The 20,584-nt window shown below is 42.0% G+C and overlaps 1 protein-coding gene across 2 annotated transcripts; it reads right to left on the bottom strand.

Moving 5' to 3' along the window:
* Positions 1-4,750: 4,750 nt before the first annotated feature.
* VPS37B (VPS37B subunit of ESCRT-I) lies at positions 4,751-20,066 on the bottom strand. Of its 2 annotated transcripts, none has more exons than XM_054844500.1 (4): positions 19,850-20,066; positions 10,908-11,079; positions 10,212-10,294; positions 4,751-9,070 (listed from the first exon to the last, which is right to left on the bottom strand). In XM_054844500.1, exons 1-4 carry the CDS (start codon positions 19,952-19,954, stop codon positions 8,570-8,572), a joined length of 861 nt encoding a protein of 286 aa, XP_054700475.1. In that variant the 5' UTR covers positions 19,955-20,066; the 3' UTR covers positions 4,751-8,569. The 2 variants fall into 2 exon arrangements, with proteins under 2 accessions (XP_054700475.1, XP_054700476.1); XM_054844501.1 differs by lacking the exon at positions 19,850-20,066 and adding an exon at positions 11,572-12,065.
* Between the last annotated feature and the right edge of the window lie 518 nt (positions 20,067-20,584).

Genomic DNA, 20,584 nt, shown 5'->3' with positions numbered 1-20,584 from the left:
ACACACACACAGGGCTAGATATATGAGTATATGTATATATACGGTTGTTTATACCTGTATATGTACAGAGCTACACACAAATATATATAGCGCTCTACAGCTACCTAGCTATATAGATACAGCTGTCTAGCAAACTATGTATTGTTCTTTTTTCCTCTGTGTAGCTACATATGGATATATATTTGTTTAGCCACACCTACCTAGTTCTCTACATGGATATCTATAGCTACACATACATATTGCTGTAGATACAGACATAGCTATAAAGCAGCTCTATATGTATCTAGGTATATGTGTAGCTATAGCTAGCTGTGTGCCTATTATATGTATGGATTTTTTTTTTTTTTTACATATATATGCATGTTTGCATATTTTTTTAATATATTTAGACACACACACACACACATATATATATTCGTGTATATGCATGTATATAGGTCTGTATTTATGTAGTTGTTTCTGTGGATATGGCTGTAGGGCTAAGGCAAGACCAGCCCCCCCCCTCAGGCCCAGCAGCTCCCCAAAGCAGAGTAGCACATTAATTTCTGTGGCATATGATCACCACAGGGCTCTCGAATATAAGTAAGTAGCTTAAATAAATAAAAAGCAATGCAGCCACAGCAGCGTGGGTGCAGGATCAATGGTGCCTGCCAGCTTCCAGCCAGGGCAGCCGTTACCTGCAGCCTCGCAGCTGCTCATTGGGACATTGGCACACGCCTGCAAGACATGCTGATTTTGTTTAAACTGGGATTAACTGGGAACAGCTGCGGGGCCAGGTGTCGCTGCACTGCTCAGTGCAAGTTAGATGCACCCGTGAGAGGGTAAGAGTGAAGCAGTTGGAGCTCAGCAAGAATGCCTGTGACAGGGGGAGCACAGCGCCCTGGTGTTGAAGTGGAGATTTGTGAGGGTCCTTTTGGAAAAAAAAAAACCAAACCAAAAACCAAGCCCCCGCTACAATCAACATTTTCAGCCAATTCCTTGTGACAAACCCCCCAAATGATTACAATCATATTTCATACAAACTACAGTAAAACACATGATTAACAATAGGCTATAAGGCAGTTAACTAGAATTATAAGTTGCTGTATTGCAAGAAAACACAGTTATAAGGTATTTTATTATTTATTTTAGCTACATAGCAGTCTCATGATGGTTTAAGAGTTCCAAGGTTGCACATCACCAAACAGCTTTTACAGGTTTATGAGCAACTACTATGGGCAGCGTAGCAAGTGACAGTTCCCGTTTCCCAACCAATTGTACGCACAAAGTGCGTCCCACATTAAAAGCCTTTGGCGTTGATACTGGTGTTACTGGGCAAGGCAAGCAGCTGGTCTAATGCTGCAAATTACACCGAGAGCATCTCCAACCCAAAGATTTACATCCTTCTCAGCCTTCCCACGAAGCTACGGTGAGCCTCACCTACGGCAGTGGTGGAGGAGAGCTGGGAGAGGCTCACCCGGCCGTGTCCCTCGGTGACTGCTGCCACAGCGAGTGACACCATCTAGCAAGACACAGCAGCGACCGTGGCCAGCTCCGTACTTCTGAGTTTCGTTTCGTTTCAGAAACCTTTCCTCTTGTGACGAGGGAGTGCTTTCCGCAGTAGCTCGCAGTCTATTTATAGACGGTGATAAAGATATATTTGCTGGGAGACTGACGTCATCCTAACGGCTCACAACATTACATTTCATAATGGAAATACTGATTAATCAAGAATGCTAACTTTTAAATCTCACTACCCTAAGTCTAGCCACAGCTATATTTAAAGAATTCAAAACTAAAGTAAAATGTGGCTTTAAGACTGATGCTATGGGTAACTGTAACTTGTCTAACACCACTGCTGGTTCACTGTGATTTACTGGATACTCACAGAGCCTATGCGTACAACAACCCAGGCCAGCATGTACAAAGTCTCAAAAAAAAAAAAAAAAAAAAAAAATAAAACCACACTCCAAAAGCCACTTAAAGTATAACCTATGTACTAAAGTAATTTTTATACAAAAATTAAGCTTATTGTCCAGTCTAAGATTTTTCTTAACTCCTATACTTTTTTTTTGGGGGGGGGGGGGAATCACAACTGCAAACTGTATGCAAAGATTTATTCTGAGACTCCATCAAGACATCCTGCTGTACAGGATTCAATTAGCTAATGACTTTTAAGTACCATTATTGTATCTGTGGAGAGAGGAAGATGTTTGTTTAACTTGATGTGCTACTGAGAACAAATTTTACTCAATACCTGTACCGAAAGCAATGGAAAAAAATAACCGAGCGAAAGTTGTGAAATATTACATTCTGCTCCCTTCCACCGAGGTTAGTACAGCACAATTTATTTCTCTTGCAGCAGCTTTCAAACAGCCTGCTATCAAAGCCCTCCTTTCCCCAGCCTTTGGCTCCCTCAGCAGCCAAAGCTCCGGGAACCACAAATAAATTTGGAGAGGAGTACAGAAAGCAGCTGAAGTTCAGCACCGGCATTGCTATAGAGAGCAAAGTTTACAAAACACAACTGTCTCATCGGGGGAAGAAAAAGTCCATCGAAATCAAGCACGGGAACAGAAAACACTGCTGGTACGCGCTCGAGGAAGGCAGGTTAAAAAAAAGCTTCTGTAAAAGTATGCTTAGTTTTAGTGACATTTTCCTGAATGGCCCAATCAGAAAAATGACTTGAGAAATACAGAAATACCAGCTAATACAGTCTTTTAATAAATGCCTTGTAGGTGTGCAAGTTTAAATCAAAACGGAAAAATACAAAGATGGTATGTATTCCCCTTACAAACCATATCACACCTGGTAGCAGGAGACAACTAGCATGCACACCCCGACCCAAAGGACATTATTGTATTTCCACATTTCTCCAGAATCAGCATTTTTCTCCTCAACCAGGTGGTCTCGTTCCAGTGCTGAGAACTGCAGCCACTTTGTGACCTCCCATCCTCTACAGGATGCAGCCAGCTTCTTTCAAGACTACTTAATGTCTCAGAAATTAGTCCATCCCCAGCAGTGGTTGCTAGAATAAAGTGCAACTTTAAGGGCATGTGTGGGAACTAGCTTGTGTGGTGGAAGGAAACAGTTTTAGCTTGGAAGGAAAAAATAATTCCTACTCATCATCTACAAGAGTGCGGAAAAAGCACCCTTGAACAGGCTGGAGATAATGAGTAGTACTAAAAGATAACTGTTGGCTTACAGCAGGATCCAGGGTTCAGGGTATGCATCAGCAAGTCCTCCAGCCTCAGCGGTCTGCGACTTGTCCTGCAGGTAGGGAGAAAACCAGAGATTTGGCTCGAGGTGAGGCTGAGAGCCCATGACAGCCTGCTTTAGCGACAAGGTGCCCGCTGGGGCACCAGAGGTTTCTCTAAAACTTCAGTTGAGACAAAAATCTCTCGATGGAACTCAAAGCAACACGTGTCTTGTGTCTAGTGACAAAGCGTCAGGGAGGTGAGCAGACGTATCTGTAAGAGACTTGTACCAGCGTTGATTACTATACAGCCAGAAGAGGACTCAAATTCCAGAACAAGTGCTACTGAAGGATCTGTGTAGGCTTGCACGGCCTCTGAAGCCAGCTGCCAAAGAGAAGGGACAAGTCAAGACCACATGAAATACTGCCAGCGCATCACTGACATGCCACTTGCCTCTTTGTGTAACTTCGCTGCTCTTTGTCAGCCATTACACAACTGCCACGCAAGTCCCTTGCCTGGCAAGGTCTGATTCTCCTGGGTTACCCCTCCTTTGCACGGGGAACAATCCCACCCGCAACGCTCTCTTGGACCCAGGGGAAGGGCCACCCGAACCCCAGTTTTGGACCAGGCACTTCTTGAAGCTTTGCGTGCACCTTCTTCAAGCTGCACAACACGGGCGTCACTGCAAATTCTTGGAAGAGCCGAGTTGAAGAACTGCAGCTTTTACATAACACCAGCCCCTTCCCTCGCCCACCTGCACTGAGTCAGCACCGCAAGTTTTCCTTATCTGTAGTTTCCTACTTCTGCATCAGCAGATTATCAAATCTCTGTAGCCACCACAAATGGAACGCATCAGGAAACAATTAAAAAAGGGCTTTTCTTCCATGTATTATCAGTTATTCTGCAGTAGGACTTGTATTTCACATTGCTGTTAAAGTAACAGATATTACAGAAAATTACATCAGGTCTTTTCTGCCCTCTGACTCACATTCCTAAATAACTTTGGTTGATTCATTTCTCCTAACCTGACTTGGCTGAAATCTAAGTTTTTCCTCTATTAACAAACAGAAGTGACTTTCCCCCTTTCTTCAGCTTTTCCAGGTGAAGATTCTAACCACTAAACACTATTCCAGCTAATTGTAGGAAACTAAAAGCAAAAGCAAAGGGATTCTACCTGGCAAGACAGCCCACCTACCTTGTTGCCATGATTCCAACATGCAGAATCTACTCCGAGCGTACCTATCCTGTACCAGCTACACACAAAATGGACTCGCTATATCCAGTCACTAAAAACATAGAATGGTTTGGGTTAGAAGGGACCTCAAAGCCCATCTAGTCCCACCCCCGTGCCATGGGCAGGGACACCCTCCACTAGTCCAGGTTGTTCTGAGGAACAGCACTTGTCACTGGTCTCCACATGACCAACAGATTTACTATGAATAATTAAGAGTTATTTTCTTGCAAATTTACATTCTACATTCACCTACAACTGTTGTTACATAAAACCCACCGTTAGTACTGAAAAACATTGACGTAACTCCACCGCAATTAAATGAAGCCACAACAGGAACACGACACCAAGAGAGATATGCTATTTTATTTAAAATCAGACCACAGTAGATTACAGAAAAACTTATTATGCAAACAAATCCACTGTACGTTTCACAACTTGCTAGGCATATAAAATTGCCCCTTTATGAGACTGTCCAGGATCACACAGAGGAACTGTTTAGGTGCAGGACAACTCTTACCTCCTCTGAACTCAATGTTTGCCGAGCAGCTCTATTTTCAGGCTGAAGGAATTGTCGATTTGAGCTCTGTATCTAAGTCATTATTCCAGTTTGAGAAGGCAGAGAAGTCCCAAAAGAGGTCGAAACTGAGGTTGTGGAAGTTGGGGCACAAAACGTAACATGACCGGACTGTGCCCAGGGCTCTGCCTCCTGGCAGCACATGACAGCTTATTTTCTATATAGTCCCTCCAGTCACCAGTACAAAGGTGACCTGCGTGGATCAGCTGTGCTAGAACAACTGACTGCGCTTCCTCTAGGAGACAGCACTGAAGTGCAGTGAAAACTCATCCTTGAGTTAGAACCATCCAATGCTGATCATCAAACAACCTAACCACACACAATTGAATTAGTCATAACTTACAAATCTGCATACAACAGACTGGCAGAAGTAATGCCATCCAAAGAGAGCATTTGCAATGCTACCAACACTCTAAAGCCGTGTTACACATTGTATTTAAAAGATTTTTCTCCACTCCAATTGCTTTGGGGAAGTATATGCTATTTGCAGCAGACAATAGAAATCCTCAAGACAACATAATAATATATATATTTTGGCAAGCATACTGAGCCACCCCCTCTCAAGTCTCAGCTTGCCTATGGCATTTTAATCTCACTATCTCATAAACAGTGCAAATTAGTATGATTTTAAACATCCTAGCCATAGCAGAATTTCTTTATTAGCTGTAACAGAACAGGAGAAGCTGTTGAAGGGCAACAGGTCGAAAGCACTGACACATCTCTTGCTCGACTCATCCAGGTTAGTGTTTTGTAATGGTTGTTTCTGAAAGGATTTAAACAGCTTTCCACAGTCATCCTTCTCCTTTACCCTTAAACATTACCAGCAGTCAAGTACATATTCACAGTTTGTGCGCACACACACACAAAATTAATGGCAAAATGTTTTCCATGAGCAGCTGGATTTCAGTTATGGGATTGCTATAACTGAAACATCACATTAGTTACATTATCTCAGTTCAAACTTAGCCATCAGTGAAGGCAACTAGAAGCTTACAAATAGCAGATACGGCCTTTGTTTTTTCTGACGTATAAGGGTGTTTTTTGTAGAAGAAAAGTGCTCTTGAAGAGCCCTTAAATTAGAGTCAAGCAATGGCCATTCAAATGATAAAAATGCTAATATCCTAGTATTACAATCACAAGTAGTGATCCTAAGGCACATCAGCCACATGCATATGCAATAATGCATTGTTTTGCTTTCAGACAGAGAAATTGCATTAGCTTTGTCTGTATTTAGTTTGCACAAGAGTTTGTTTCTAGATAAAGTATCCCTGAAAGGTCATGTTATCACAAAAGTTACCAAAAGACAGAAAATTTAACAAGTAGTAAAAATATTTTTGGACTACTAATACCAATAAAGTTAGATACATAAAATGCAGTGCAAATTCACAATACACTTATCTATCACCTCCATCACTTCTGAGGATTTTCAACCCTCGGAAAAAAAGTTGGCACTTGATAAGTGTAAAATATACCTGGTTGTTTTTATTAAATGTTAGCAAAACTAATTTGAGAATGTTTTAGAGTTTTTGTGTAGCAGGCTCAAAGTACCAATTTCTGTACTCAGTCACCACCCTGGTAGCCCCCACCCACTCTAATTCTTTCCAGGACACAAATTGTTTCTACAGCAGACTTATGTTTAGCATTCAGGTACAACAGTTGCCATCCAAATACCAGCACTAATAGCACAGCAAAATTACTCTGAAAGAAGTGATAATTAACCATGCTTATACGAAGCTTCAGTGAGAAAATAATACCAAGAAAAGATATTACACTATTTAAAAAAAAACCAAACACATCCTGTACCATCACTAGATTACAGAAAAAACACACTTTGCAAACAAATCCAATGCACATTGCTTCACAAAATCCCCCATCTATAGAAACTTTCCGGACTTACACTGGGGAATTGGTTCAGATGCCAGTAACACTGACCAACCTTCTGCCCTCTGTCTTCAGAAGGCAAAACAAGCCAAATAATCATATTTTCAGATTAGAGAGCTTCCTGTTATGAGCTTAATTTCGGATTAGTATTTGCTAGCAACCACCACACTCCAGAGGAAATGATAAAGGGACAGTCAAGGGCCTTACGCAAAGAGAAAAAAGATACTCTGTCGTGACTGACGCTGTTTGTAGTACAGACTTCTAAACAACGTAGTGCATTCCAGGACAGTGACATGAAAGTGTTTTGAAATAATGCAGGGGCTATGACAGATTCTGGACTTTGAGTTTCTTAAATTGCCATGAATTAATTGAAAGTTCTTTGTGGATGTGAGAAATTGATAATGAATTTACGGACACATTCTGTGCAAGCAACAAGTGTTAAGATTTGCCTCCCCCAATGCTGGATTAAAATACCAGCATGTGTCTGCACCTTAGGCTTCAGGAGTCACACTGAGAATAAAATCTGAGCTCCCCTAAACAGCCTCCCCCTCCAGCGGCATAAGAACAGATTATGTAAGATGCAAACAGCCACCATGGAGTTCAGAAAGTTTTTCTGTTTTGCCTGCTTGCAGAGAAATGTTACCTGCAAATTCCAGATAGATATGCATGCGAAAAACTGCAAAACTAAAGGAAATAGGAAAGTTAAAAATAGTTCTGCCAAGCAAGAGACTGAGTTTGAGGGATAAAATGAAATTGTGGAGCTTCAACTGGGCAATTACATGATGTGAAAACCCAGTATTTGATTAAGAAAAGACCCTGCCTAGATTCCTGGAATCACATGATATCAAAAGCTAAGCACCTGTGTAAAAAAACCCTAAAAATCACTTCTGTATCCAAGTAGGGGGGGGGGGGAAGGAAGAGCCTTAATAGGCAAGTAAATAAAAATGCCTGGTAAAGTTTCTATAAAACTCTAAACTGGCTCTACAAACAGTTTAGTTTAATTTCAAGAGACCAGGACTTTCAGAATATCAAGCTATTTAGGAGTGGGAGGAGCACGTACTTTTATTATGAAAAGTCTAAGGTAACAACTGAAATGTAAAAATGAAACTCTTGTAACTTTTACTGTCTAAAAACCATAGAACAATTTCTGACAAGAGTTTCAGCTCAGCGAGCTCTGAAAACATTGTGCACCTGGCCACAAATGCTGTTGTCTGGGCGCACTGCAAAGGATGCTGATGTGGTCGATTGCAACTCTTTGCCCAGTATCCAGACATGGTTGTTACTCTCCAAACACTGGCACTGATAGAGAATTCTTTAGAGAGACAAATAGCTCCCAGTTTGCCCCACATACATCCAGCTGCGATGGGAATACATCAGAACAGAAGAGGATGCTGATTTACCATCACTAAAGAATTCAGAGCATGATTCGATCTGTAATGTCAGGAAATCCACTGTACATTGTTTCACAATTTGATGGATTTACAAAATTTAGACCCTATCACCTTCCTAAAAAACTTTGTTGTCACTGATATTTGAAAACAAAAATAATCACATTTACCAAACACAATTGCAAACCTCTGTGCCGCAGCTCAGATTTTGTACTCCATTGTGCAAAAACCAGAGGCTTTCCATTGCCTACATTAAGTCTCTGATGGGGATAAAAAGGAAATATAAGCACCAATACATAAGTTAGGCGCACCAAAATATTCACTGGAGGATAAAGCCAGGATGTGGTGGAAGGCGAGGTGGTCTTTGGGGAAGAGCTGGAGGATACTGCGGTACGAACTGAGATGGGTATCCTGGCTGTGGCATTTGACTTGCAGGCTGAACTCCTGGTCGAGGGGGGAGAGGAGGATACGGAGCACCTGGATAAGAAAGAGCTGGTCCTGAACTCATGGCTGTAGTAAACGGAGTAGGAAAGCATCCTGCTGGGACTGAAGAAGGTGGAGGGGGTGGTATTCGTCGGGGCACAACTGAAGGAGGAGTGTTTGCATCCGAAGTATAGGAATCTTGAGGTGCTGGTGTTGTCTCGGGTGCTCTCAGCTGAGCTTGTGGCTGAACCTGTGGAAGTCTCTGTCCCTTCAGCACCATTTCTTGGAGCTTCTCAATTTTTACACGTCGCAGGTGAGCCAGTTTACGCTTGCTCTGGTACTCATCAATGAAGGAATCCAGTGGTATTTCACCATCAAGAAATTTTTCTGCCATGTTCTGTCAAATATGGAACAATCTCTTAGAAAACAGCATACTGCAAGAGAATCTAAATGGCTTATATCCTAAAAATAGCGTAACTTTGCCTGTGATTTTCCAGCTTGCATATGGAAGATGACTAGCATATTAAGAATTCTGAGCAGAATTTTGAATTAGTTATTACTCAGAATCATTGGGAGTTAAATATAATTTTTGCTTAAATTTGCACTGAAGCAACAGCAGTAAGAACAGCTGAATCTAGCTCTGAACATTCCCCTGATCGTCAAGAGACAGGAATGACTCAAGTTCAACAGCTTTCCAGGTTGCCAGCTAAGCTGAATTACAGCTCACTACTCCTTGCGATGCCAACAGAAATACTGAGAACTCCGCAAGCCTCAGTACGGAGAGGCAGATTATTGCTAAACCAGGCTTAATACTCATGCTTACTTGTGGCTTTGGGTAAATTACATTTAATAATTAAGAGAGGTGACCATACATATAATCACAAAATTTAACTTGTCCTGGGAATGTCTTTTTGGGATCACAACTCAGGGCCAATAAGCAGATTTTTTTCCCTGATGCTACCATGCTATGTAGTTATAGAGAATGCCCTATGGGCAAATCGGCAAACAAAACCAAACGCTTCCATTATTTTGAAGACAGACCACCCTTCAGGCACTTGTATCACAGCGAGTGGTGACCACTGGCATCTAAACAGACATGCTGAAATCATAATGTAATATTTCACCAGAAATGCTGGAGAAAAAACAGTCCAGGCACAGTTGTTCATTAGGTTACTAATTTACAATTGTAATGGATTAATACATATACCAGGCAAACTCCATTAAAAAATATTCCATATTTATATGCTATGAGTATGAAGGCAATGCCAAGGAACTAAGAGGGTTTGGCTTTCTTTTCTGAAAAGGAGTGTTTTCTCTCTTAAACTTCAAAGATGTTAAGAGTAAAAAATGACTCAGATAAAAAAAAATTCTTGCTGAAACCAAATGACTGTTCATTGAAATTCAAAGCAGAGACCAGACCATACTCTTAAAAAAAGTCCCTTTAGTCTATTACACGTTCAACACAACTCTGCAGCTATGTACACTGAAAGTCTTTGGTAATGGGTATAAGTGGGAGAATTGAAGTGTACTGTCATTACCTCTGTGTCTTCCTCGATCTTAGCCCCCTCTGTCTGAAGCAGCGCTAGCAGTGTCTCCAGTGAAGCATTACTGGATTGTCTGTCTGTAATGGCACAAAAAGAACAGTAAATGACAGCCGGCTCTAAGTGACTCCTAACAGCCTCAGCAAGCATAAACATTTCTAAGGCACATACGTACAACTAGCATACTCCATTGTTCTAGAGTAAGAAAATACAGTAAGTAGTTTAGGAATATTGTCAGAGTGCTAAAAGCTGAAAATTAATTACAATGATGTACTTATAATATTGAAGGACAAAGCACTTCAAGTGCAGTATCAGATGTACAATACTTCATAGTTCAGTATGAAATGAGAAAGTTAAATGCAATATTCCGTTTGATTTATGATCAATCACTGAAAATTCAAATTATGTTTTGCTTTTTAGTAAGATAAACAAATCTGATCATTTAGAGAACAGTAGGTCAACAATAGGTAGGTAACCACACAGTAACAGAAAGAATCCACAGTATTTGTTACTAGGTGTAACAGATACTTCATAAATTATTAGAAGCATGATCTATTTCAGAACTACACGAGAGTGACATTTCATTTTGCACCCTAATTCACGCAGCTAAAAATGAGACACCAAAACCCAAAACACACGCATTTACATTCACTTAGAAAACAGCAAATCGTAACTGTCAACAGAAAACGTTACCTAGTTTTGTTTTCTTTATCTGGTATGCTTCAAAAAGAACTTGCAGCTCTTGATATTTTTCGGTCAAATTTGATTTCAAAGACTCCAACTTTGGCTGGTACAAAAGATTGCCTTCTGCCAGACTGCGGTTGCTGGCGAGAGTCATATCCTTGCTATGTTGAACATTTTGGGCCTGGGGGAAAAAAAAAAAAGGTGCGTGAAATGACAGTGAAAATATTAAGCAAGACTAACGGTTATTTAGGCAATATGACAAATTCACAACTTCTAAATAAACAACAAATTAAGCTCTCTGTAAAAATTAGTACTATGGTATTGGACCTGCAACTAATAAGAGTACTTTTGGACTTTTTACGAACAGTGGGAATGTCTACTGTTTTGGTGGGTATGGTCCGCTGCAGCTATTGCACTCTCTTCCCATGATCTCTTTTTTCTGCTACACAAAATCCTTTCTCACAAACTGGATTTTTACTGCTCTACTAATATACTATTTTACTAGCACATCATCTAGAAGGAATAAGAAGGTCTATGCCACAAACAGCATGTTGAAATCATCTAAACTGACAACGGACTGTTGAAGTTCGTGGGGGAAAGACCTTCGGAGGAATTGCCCTGAGCTAGGAGCACCCGTGAACGAACCACTTTCTGAACGGGAATTAATACTGACCTGAAGTCACTTTCCTGCACATTTTTTTCCACGTGCGACAGAGAGCTCATTAAACAGTTTTCTTCTCCAAGCTGGAAAGGATAATTACTCAGAGTTTGTGTTGTGGGAAAGGACTTGAAGAATCCCTCTGCTTTGAGTGGGGGCAGAGGTGCCCGTGAATGCTCCTGCAGGCTGAACGGCTTTTGCCTGCTCAGAACAGGAACCGGGTTCCTGCTGCGCTGAACTGCCTGGAAGAGGCAGGTTTTGGTGGCACAACAGTGGTTACTGCATAGAAACCAGCCCTTGGGTGCTCGTTTGGGCACTTCTGCTAAGCGGCAGAAGAGTGCAGTTTATGTCACCCAAGTGTCTTCTAATTCTTGTCACAAATTTATGTGAGGTCTGACCTGTTGGCTGCCACAGCTTTGTGAGATCCGATTTTTACGTTCGTGTCCTGCTACCTGAAGGTGTTTTGTACGAACTTTTACTCATTATTTAATGTAGATGCTTCTTCCTTCCCACCCTACACACAACCCTTGCCATTCCCCCATGGTGAACATTAACACATAAACCAACAGTTGCTCTTAAAAAAAATGAAATAATCTTTGAATCCCAGCAGTAACACACAACAAGACTGCAGAGAAACATTATGCTTTATCTTATTAAAACGCAAAAACCTAGGACTGCATCATTACAGTGCCTTCTCCAGAATATTCTTCCCCAACTATGTTAAAGCAATCCTGGATTAATACCAAAAGCTAGTTTTTCAGTTTAATCCTTCTGTTTAACATATCCTAGCCCGAAGACATTGTTCCTAAAGAACAAATGACAGTTCTCAGAAAACCAAGATTCAGCAAGATTCCAAGTTTGCTCATATACACATGCACACAATTTTATCAAGAGTGTCTTCATCAGCTTTGGGAAAGCTGAGTGTTTGGGGAAGTTTGCCCTGCTTGTCACATTAGATTCATTAAAATATTCAGACATCAAAAGGAAAGAAAGAAAAAACTAAAACCCAACCACTCAAGAGATCTGATTTCAGATTTTCAGTCTGAATCAACAAGTAGGACAGTTTTCCCATACCACAACAGACTGATTCTATTAAGCTGCCTTCAAAATTAACAAAATGTTTGGTACGTTTTTTGTGACCTCCTATATTAATATGCCCCTTCTAGCCCACATCATCCCTGTTTAGCTATAACAGATCTTATTTACGGACAGTTGCACTGAATCGAGTGCAAACACGAAGAGTACAGTGCTTTCTTCCTTTCACACTCATGGGTGAAACAGGAGAGCCACACCTCAGAAACAGGAAAAGAGGAAACCCAAATGTGCTATTTAAAATGCCCAGAAAAGGGCAGGATTGGAATTCAGGTGTTCTTGGCAGTCTAAGCACACGACTGGGTGCATCGGAAAAAAATATTTTCCAAGCGTAGCAACAGTGTCTTTGAAAGCAATTACATCCTTTTGAAATATTTATGCACTACTTTAATCTGCTAAATTCGAAATTGGCTCAATGTTACTTAAACACATCTTTGTCCCCAGATATTGCTCTTCAACTACCAAAGTTTTACTCTTTTTCACCCTGTTCTTGCTAAACCATTTTTAAAAAAATCAAGTTAAGGATAATGCTGAGTTCTAAATTCCACATCAATCAAAATAAACTTCTATTCCAAATTGTGAAAATTGGAGAAACTGTACTTGCGATACTGTTTTGTCTTCTCGAGATTCTCACATCAAGCCTAAACAAGCTTCCAGCCCTATGCTTGTGTTCAACTTGAATACTTTCCAAGAATCAAAAGAAAATCTTCTCTTCTCACTTTTGAATTCGATGCAAAATAATTTAAACCAGTTGCTTCCATTTGTTTCTTCTCATATGATCCAATGCTGTTAAGACTGTTTCCTTCAGAAAGCCTAAGTCTCCCTGTTTTACATTTTTTCTAACAATTATGAAGGGAACTAAAATACACACGATTTAACAGCTTAATTACTGGCATTCAGCTTCTTACCAAATCACCTGCCATCACCACAAGTTTAGTTAACTGGCTGTCTTCTGAACTGCCAGCCAAAGAAGATTGCGTGCAAAAAGATTCATGGTTTCTGATGCCTCTCCTCTTTCACCATTTTAATGAGCAAACTACTTCCTTCAAGCGACTTCAATTTGATCTGGTGATTGTATTTTCACTGCTTTTGTAAGGCTCATTCTCATTTCAAAGCAGTTGCACAGTCAGTCTGGGAAGACCAGTTTTATGAGTGAACTTTGATCCTTCTTCAGGATAAATAAAACGTACATTTCCTCTAAAGAAAAAAAAGCCAGTGGACACAAACCTATAAGCCTTTCAAAAGCATCAAATCCAGGAAAAGGAACCTTTTACTGAAATCATACATATAATAAAGAGGAGAAGGAAGAACTCCAGGTAAACAGATAGAATAACAGAAAAAGCTTCCTGAAGTCAGATGAGGCTTTTGTGGTGTTTTTAAACGCTACTTTTAAATAACTCTCCTGCCTCAAGTATCATAATGTCTCTCAACAGGACTAGGCGGAACCAAATGCCTTTCTACAATGGTTTTCTGAACAACTTTACTTTTAAATCATTTCAAATCTGTAAAGATGAATAAGTATCAGCATGACGTGATGTACCTGACTTGTGAAATTAAGGAAAAAATCAGTATTATGACCTACCTACATATAACGCAGAGTGACATCCTTTCCTGTCCTTGGCATCTGATATCTAGCAATTATGAAGCAGTCTAAACTGAAGCAAAAGTCTTAAAAATACTTGGTTTAAAACTGAAAAAAGTTAAGGTATTCATAATCTCACTTTAAGGTACAGTGCTTGAAATTACACAAGACAATGACTCAACTTTTTCCATATTATAGCACTTCTATGAAGTGCGTATTTTTTCTACAGAAGTTGACTGAAAAGCATGATTGACATTTAATGATCAAGTGTCACTCTTCGAGTCTTCACTTCCAGTATTAGTCTGTGTCAAATTTCTTTAAAAAATGGACAGCTGAAGAGATGAGAAACTCAAATTACTCAAAACCATGAGAAGAACCAGTTCCTCAAATACAGGGTAAACTTAGGAAAGACGTTTAATGAAAGTTAAGGAGGAGCTGGTGAAGACCCATCTACATGTTCAGGACATTTAAATGCTTTGTGTCACTGAAAAAAGCTTGAAGTCTGTGGAATGAGTAAATTCTATTTCATGACAAATATAATCTTAAAGCAATGCAACTTGAATAGAGTCACAATTTTACAAACCAGAACAAATAATCTCTGGCACTGGCGTTAAGCTCCATGTAATAAACTTTTCTGCAACTGTTCCACTGCATTTAGAAGTCAATTCAAGGAATCAGAAAAGCAAACACTGAAATTAGCCTAAAAAGCCCTATAGAAAAAACTTTCAAAAAACGTTGACTAATTTAAAACAAAAAAACCCAGTAGCAAAATCATCCAAGGGTCAAAGATACAGTACAGCATGACCAGTCTATTAAGATTACCAATGTGGCACAAAGCATGCTTTCAGCATCCATTCACAGCTTTCCACAAGCCCAAGACAATAGCCAAGCAAGGAATAAATCCAATAGAAGTTATTTTGTTGTCAGATGTATTTTGTGGGACAAAAATGTGTGTTAGCAGAGAACTGCTACTGCACCAGATGTTCACCTGCCTACTGGAAGTGCAATGAAAAAGGTTATTAAAAGAAATAAGCAAACAGTACGCGAGACTCTAGCAGAATTTCTAACAAGACTATTGAGATCATGAGCACTTCAACAGGCAGGAAACATTAATCTGAAAACAGATGAGAAATACCAGTCAGAATCACGAGACATAACGAGACAGGGCAATATTAAAAAAAAAAAAGCGCCTATGTTTTCTTTAACTGCTAAGCTCTCACTATGAATTCTGAATGGGACAAATGGGGCAACAATACTGAGCTGCTTATAAAAGGATTTTAATGGCAGAAGCATTGCTCACCACCGAGTAGACCACTCAAGCCAAATTGTGCATGCTGCAAGAAAATGAAGCCATGGACACACAGAGGTTATTAAAGACAAAAATCATGGTTTATGCAGCACTTTTAAAATTTAAAATGCTTAAAAAGTGAGCTTCTTTAACAAAAATAATTTGAATAATTTTACTCAAGGACTTATTTAATAAGCACTTCCAAGAACAAGCAGCAGCAACTGCTTTGGGAATTGAGATTCTGCTACTTTCATCAACTGCAGCTTTATTTCATCCCTCTTAAAAAAGGAAGAAAAATGCTGGATAAAATTAAAACAGAAGCTAGCACTAGCTTAGCAACACTTTTACTGTTTATCATTTACGCCAAAATAACGGTTTGCAGCAAGTGTTATTTGTGAAAAACGTCTCCGAGAAGCGTCACTCCTGTTCCTCCAAAAGCACGTTCCCAGAAGAACAATTCCAGACCAGACGCCTCCCGAGACACAATCTGAGCGGCTGAAATCCCAACTCCCCACAAAGTCCATCAAGTGTTGCTATAATTATAAGCTTGCTTTGGCAAGCACCACGGCGAGTAGTCTCTCAGTGCTTTCAAGAAAAAGTCTCTTAACGAGCTCTAAATGAAAAGAAGTTTTATGTGGCACCATTTTAATTGTTTTATACGTAGCATACATCCACGTTAGTTTTAGGTTTCTCTGGCCTTGCTCTAGCCTTTATCATTCCCACATTCTCTCTTTCACTTACACACACTTGTAAATTAGGGATAAAACACGCAGTCACACTGTGGAAGTATTACGATGCACATTTGGAGTGTCAAATTAACCCCTGAAACAGGAGCTGACAGGTGCAGAGTAGGAGAATAGGGACTTCTTTTACAGAAGATTTAAGAGCGCTTTTCATCAGGTACTGGTGAATGATAATGCACCCTCTAACAACATCTGTTCAGTAATAAATATTAATACATATTCCAAAGTAATTAAATTTGTTAAATTTAGGTCTTCTGATCACCTAAGTACTAGCTTTAAAATGATAAAATAAAGGTTAAAAGGTATGTTGCAATTCCTAAACATTTACTCCTGATAAAAGAGGTACCCAGAACTGCAATTTGTGCTCATCAGACACAGGCAGGTTACTTATTTGACGCTTAGCTGGAAGAGACAGATCTATAGTTGTCACCAAGTCTAATTCCTAACTTTGTAACTAAATTTCATGTTTGGCAAACAAGAACATAACCACTTGCACAATGTGGTTTTAGGACAGGAGTGGGAATCCAAGAAATCTGGGCATGCATTCACATAGTTTTAACTTGGACTTTCTGCACTGCCCGATCTTTTCAATCGGCTTTTGAGAAGAGGGCAACGCTCAAAAACCCCTTCTGTGCCTGCCAGTGTACTCTGAAATCCTGGAATGTGAGGAAGGCAAGACATTTCTCACTTCTTGATTTCATATAATTAAGGTCTTCAAGAGGAAATAATTTTTGGCAGTAGAACCTTAGCGGTCAGTTGCACTTTTACTAAAGTGATGTTCCAATAGATGAAAAGAAAACTAGTTTTTGTAGATGTACTACAGAGATTAACCTCAAAGGATTATGAAAAAACCCCAACACACTCCTCAATGTTAAAAGACTAGGAACACCAGACAATTGGCTTCCTTCCTCTATCAGACAAGATGTTCGTTGTTCAAGCACTAAAAGCCCAGAGGCTTCAAAAACAACCTTTCAGACAGAAAAAGCAGCAGCTTAGCTCTTTGATGCCACATTTTCACATACCTGGGGATACAGTGTGAAGGACACTGTATATGCACATTACCCCAGCAAAAAATGAATGTGTGCTTGAGCACACACACAAAAATATATATATACACACACCCCCACAATGACATATACAAATCCTGCTCAAATGCTGCACGGGAATACATTCCCTTTAAGGCTGGAAGGTGCCTATTTTTAGCCATTAGCAAAAAATCCAAGTGGTTTTCCACATCCTCCTCTTTGTGAACAAAACATTGGGTTTAGAACTGGGTTTCCCTTGCAACAAGGAGAACAAAGGTTTTTTCAGTTACGGAATAATCAGCTTTAGCCAACTGAAAATACAAATGACCTCAGAGAACTGACTCAGGAATCATGATTTAATTGGCATGCCACAATGAAATTACAAATCTAAGGACTTTGGAATAACCCTACTACCTACTAGATACATATGGACTGACAACTGAATACCTACACAGGCAGCAGTGAAGTCATTGTGGTTTCTCCTTAATGTTCAGGATTTCCCTCTCTCCCTCTTCCTGCCACATATTTGACAGTGAAAGATCAGGACCCAGTAGCACAAACTCAAGCAGCGAACAATTCAGTGGAGGCAAAACCAGAAAGAGGAAGAAGTATTTGAGCATGGCCAATTCCTTCCAAGGTGGGTAAATGCATTCCTAGTTGAACAGACTCTACTAAAAGCCTCCACACACAATAAAAGAGGATTACACCAGCCAGGAGTATAGCCCTGTTTCCACACAGCTTGAATACCTTCAAACCTAGCCACACTTTCCAAACGCCACAAAATATTCCCTCAGGCCCGGAGAACTTTACTCTACAATTTAAAAGCCTTCTGTTGCCAACCAAAGAGGAAAACCAGAGGGTCAAATTGAGAATATGGTCTAGTTCCGCAGTGAGAGAGGATTTTTTCTGCTACGGTCATGAGGTTTTCAGTCACTTCTGACCTACAGTCTTAAGTGTCTATTGACAAATAAATAATTAAAAAAGAGCCCACTGAGCCAGGACTTCAGCTGACATACCTTGTCAGAGGTCACACTGAAACCAGCAATACTGCACCCATGTAGATATTTACCAAGTTAAGCCCATTATAACCCCTTGACTTTCCTCAAATATTTAGTTTTGATATAGAAGGGTACTCCTGCCCTGCAGTAAACCATGGTGCCTCTAAGATCTTTGCATGTTCTTCTTATTACGGCAATATCTGCTTCTTCAGCAGTTCAAGTTCTCAACATATAAGCTCGTATGAAAAACTATTATGCCTGTTCCTCTCTCTCATAAATCTATTTACACAAAGTTCAAAATACAAATTGTTGCATAATGCAGCAAGTAAATTCCCTAGGACACCTGATTATCTTGGCCTCAACCTTCAGCGGGCCTCTTCATCTGTAATACTCTGACAATTTGGTTTGAACAATTTCCTGGGAAGTACCAAAAGGGCAGGAATCTCAGTTTGAGAGAAAGTAATTGTAATTGATTTTACTTAATAAACTAAGCTTCTTTCTCAAGAATATATTGCCTTTTTTTTTTCCTGGGGCTTTTGTCCTCCAATTTAAAAAACAACAAAACCAAATCAAATAAATACAAGACCCAGAGAAGTACAGCACATTTCTTTCTTTTAAAATTTTCATGTAAATGGTTTCACCTTATTTGTTCTTAGCTGACTACAGAGTTAGAGTCTTTTAGGAGCATTTGTGGTCAATAGAACAGTCCGATAGCAGAACTGTAATACACAGGGTTCACTGGCACATAGAAAAACCAGTAAAAGACAACCACAGCAGCAGGAAGAAAACAGGCTTCTAGTTTGTTTTAATAAGCCTAGATCCTAAAACACAGCTTAGAGTCTGATAGAATCACAGAACGGTTTGGGTTGGAAGGGACCTCAGAGATCATCTAGTTCCAACCTTGACAAAGACATTTCAATAGGCAGACGAAGCACCAGAAAGCCTGACAGCCTTCACTGCGCCCAGCGTACCCACTCGGGCAGACAGGAATCTCTTTTATATTGTTTTGAATTAAAGTTGCGCTGCGATCGAGACCACAAATAGGACCGGCTTCACCCTGACAAAATCCTTCATCATGGCCAAGGCAGAGAACAAGGGCTGTATTAACGGAAAAACTGATCCCACCTCCGGTCCGTCAGTGTCTCCTAATTTAGTACAAACCGAGCATTTTCCGGAGCCCTCAGCCCCCCTCCTCTGGCACCCAGCGCTCGGGAGAAGTGGCCGGGCACAGACATCCACACCCCCCCCCGCCCTTACCGAGGGCCAGCAAACAAAAGACCGGGAGGGAGAGGGGCAGGCAGCGCTTCCCGCAGCGCACGGGCTCCTCATTTACCGGCCACTTCATGGCGGAGCCCTGACCGCCGAGCAGGGCCGGGAAGAGGGAGTCACCTGCGCCGGGGGGGAAGCGGTAATTAACATCCCCCAAACAGCGAGTGGTAATGAAGGCGGCGGGACACCGAGTCCCGAGGCCCCGCGGGCAGCGCCCCGGCGAGCTGAGGGGGACGGCGGCCCGAGGGGAGGCCGCGGCCCCGGCCCCGGCGCGGGGCTGCGGGGTCGCCCCTCACCTCTTCCATCTCGCGGGCCATGTCCTGTAGCTGCTCCTCGTCGTCCAGCAGCGCGCTGAGCTCCTCCAGGCTCAGCGCCTCCAGGCGCCGCACGTCCAGCGCCATCCCGGCGCGGCGCGGCCCTGCCCGGCCCGGCCCGGCTCCCCCCGGCCCCGCTCCCGCCGCCGCTGCTGCCAACCGGAAGTGCGGCGGCGGTGTCGCCCCGGCCCGGGGTGGGCACCGCCCTCGGCGCCCCCTGCTGGGGGGGCGTGGCGGCAGCGCGCGGGGCGGGGCGTACCAAGGGGGCTGGGCGCTGGGGGGGATGGGGGGGCGCGCCGGGGCGCGGTGGTGGGCGGTACCAAAGGGGTTAGGGGCGGGGGGGCTCGGCGCCTGAGGCGAGGAGGGTGCCCGAGAGGGGTCGGACGGCTGCTGGGGGACGAGACCGGGGTGGCCTGAGGGGATCCGGGGGTGCCCACGGCCAGCCGGGCCCTGGGGAGAGGGGGAGGCTGGGGGGCTCTCGGAGAGCCCATGTGAGGGTGTCTGTGTGGCGTGAAGCCCACCCTGATGTCACAGCGCACCAGGCCTCCAGCCCCCGCGGCCTGGCTGGAGCACGGGGCAGGAGGAGGGTCCCGGGGTGGCGGCGCCTGGCCGCCGGCTGAGGGAGGCCGAGTGGCCTTTCCTAAAGACACCGGGCCTCGGCGTCAGAGCCCCTGACAGAGCGTGCTTTGTCTGCCTCGCTCATGTGACGCCACCGGG

Source organism: Grus americana, chromosome 16, assembly GCF_028858705.1.
Source record: "Grus americana isolate bGruAme1 chromosome 16, bGruAme1.mat, whole genome shotgun sequence".
Taxonomy (NCBI): domain Eukaryota; kingdom Metazoa; phylum Chordata; class Aves; order Gruiformes; family Gruidae; genus Grus; species Grus americana.
The sequence above is the reverse complement of the archived record's forward strand: the minus strand, read 5'-3'. Positions and strand labels throughout refer to the sequence as shown.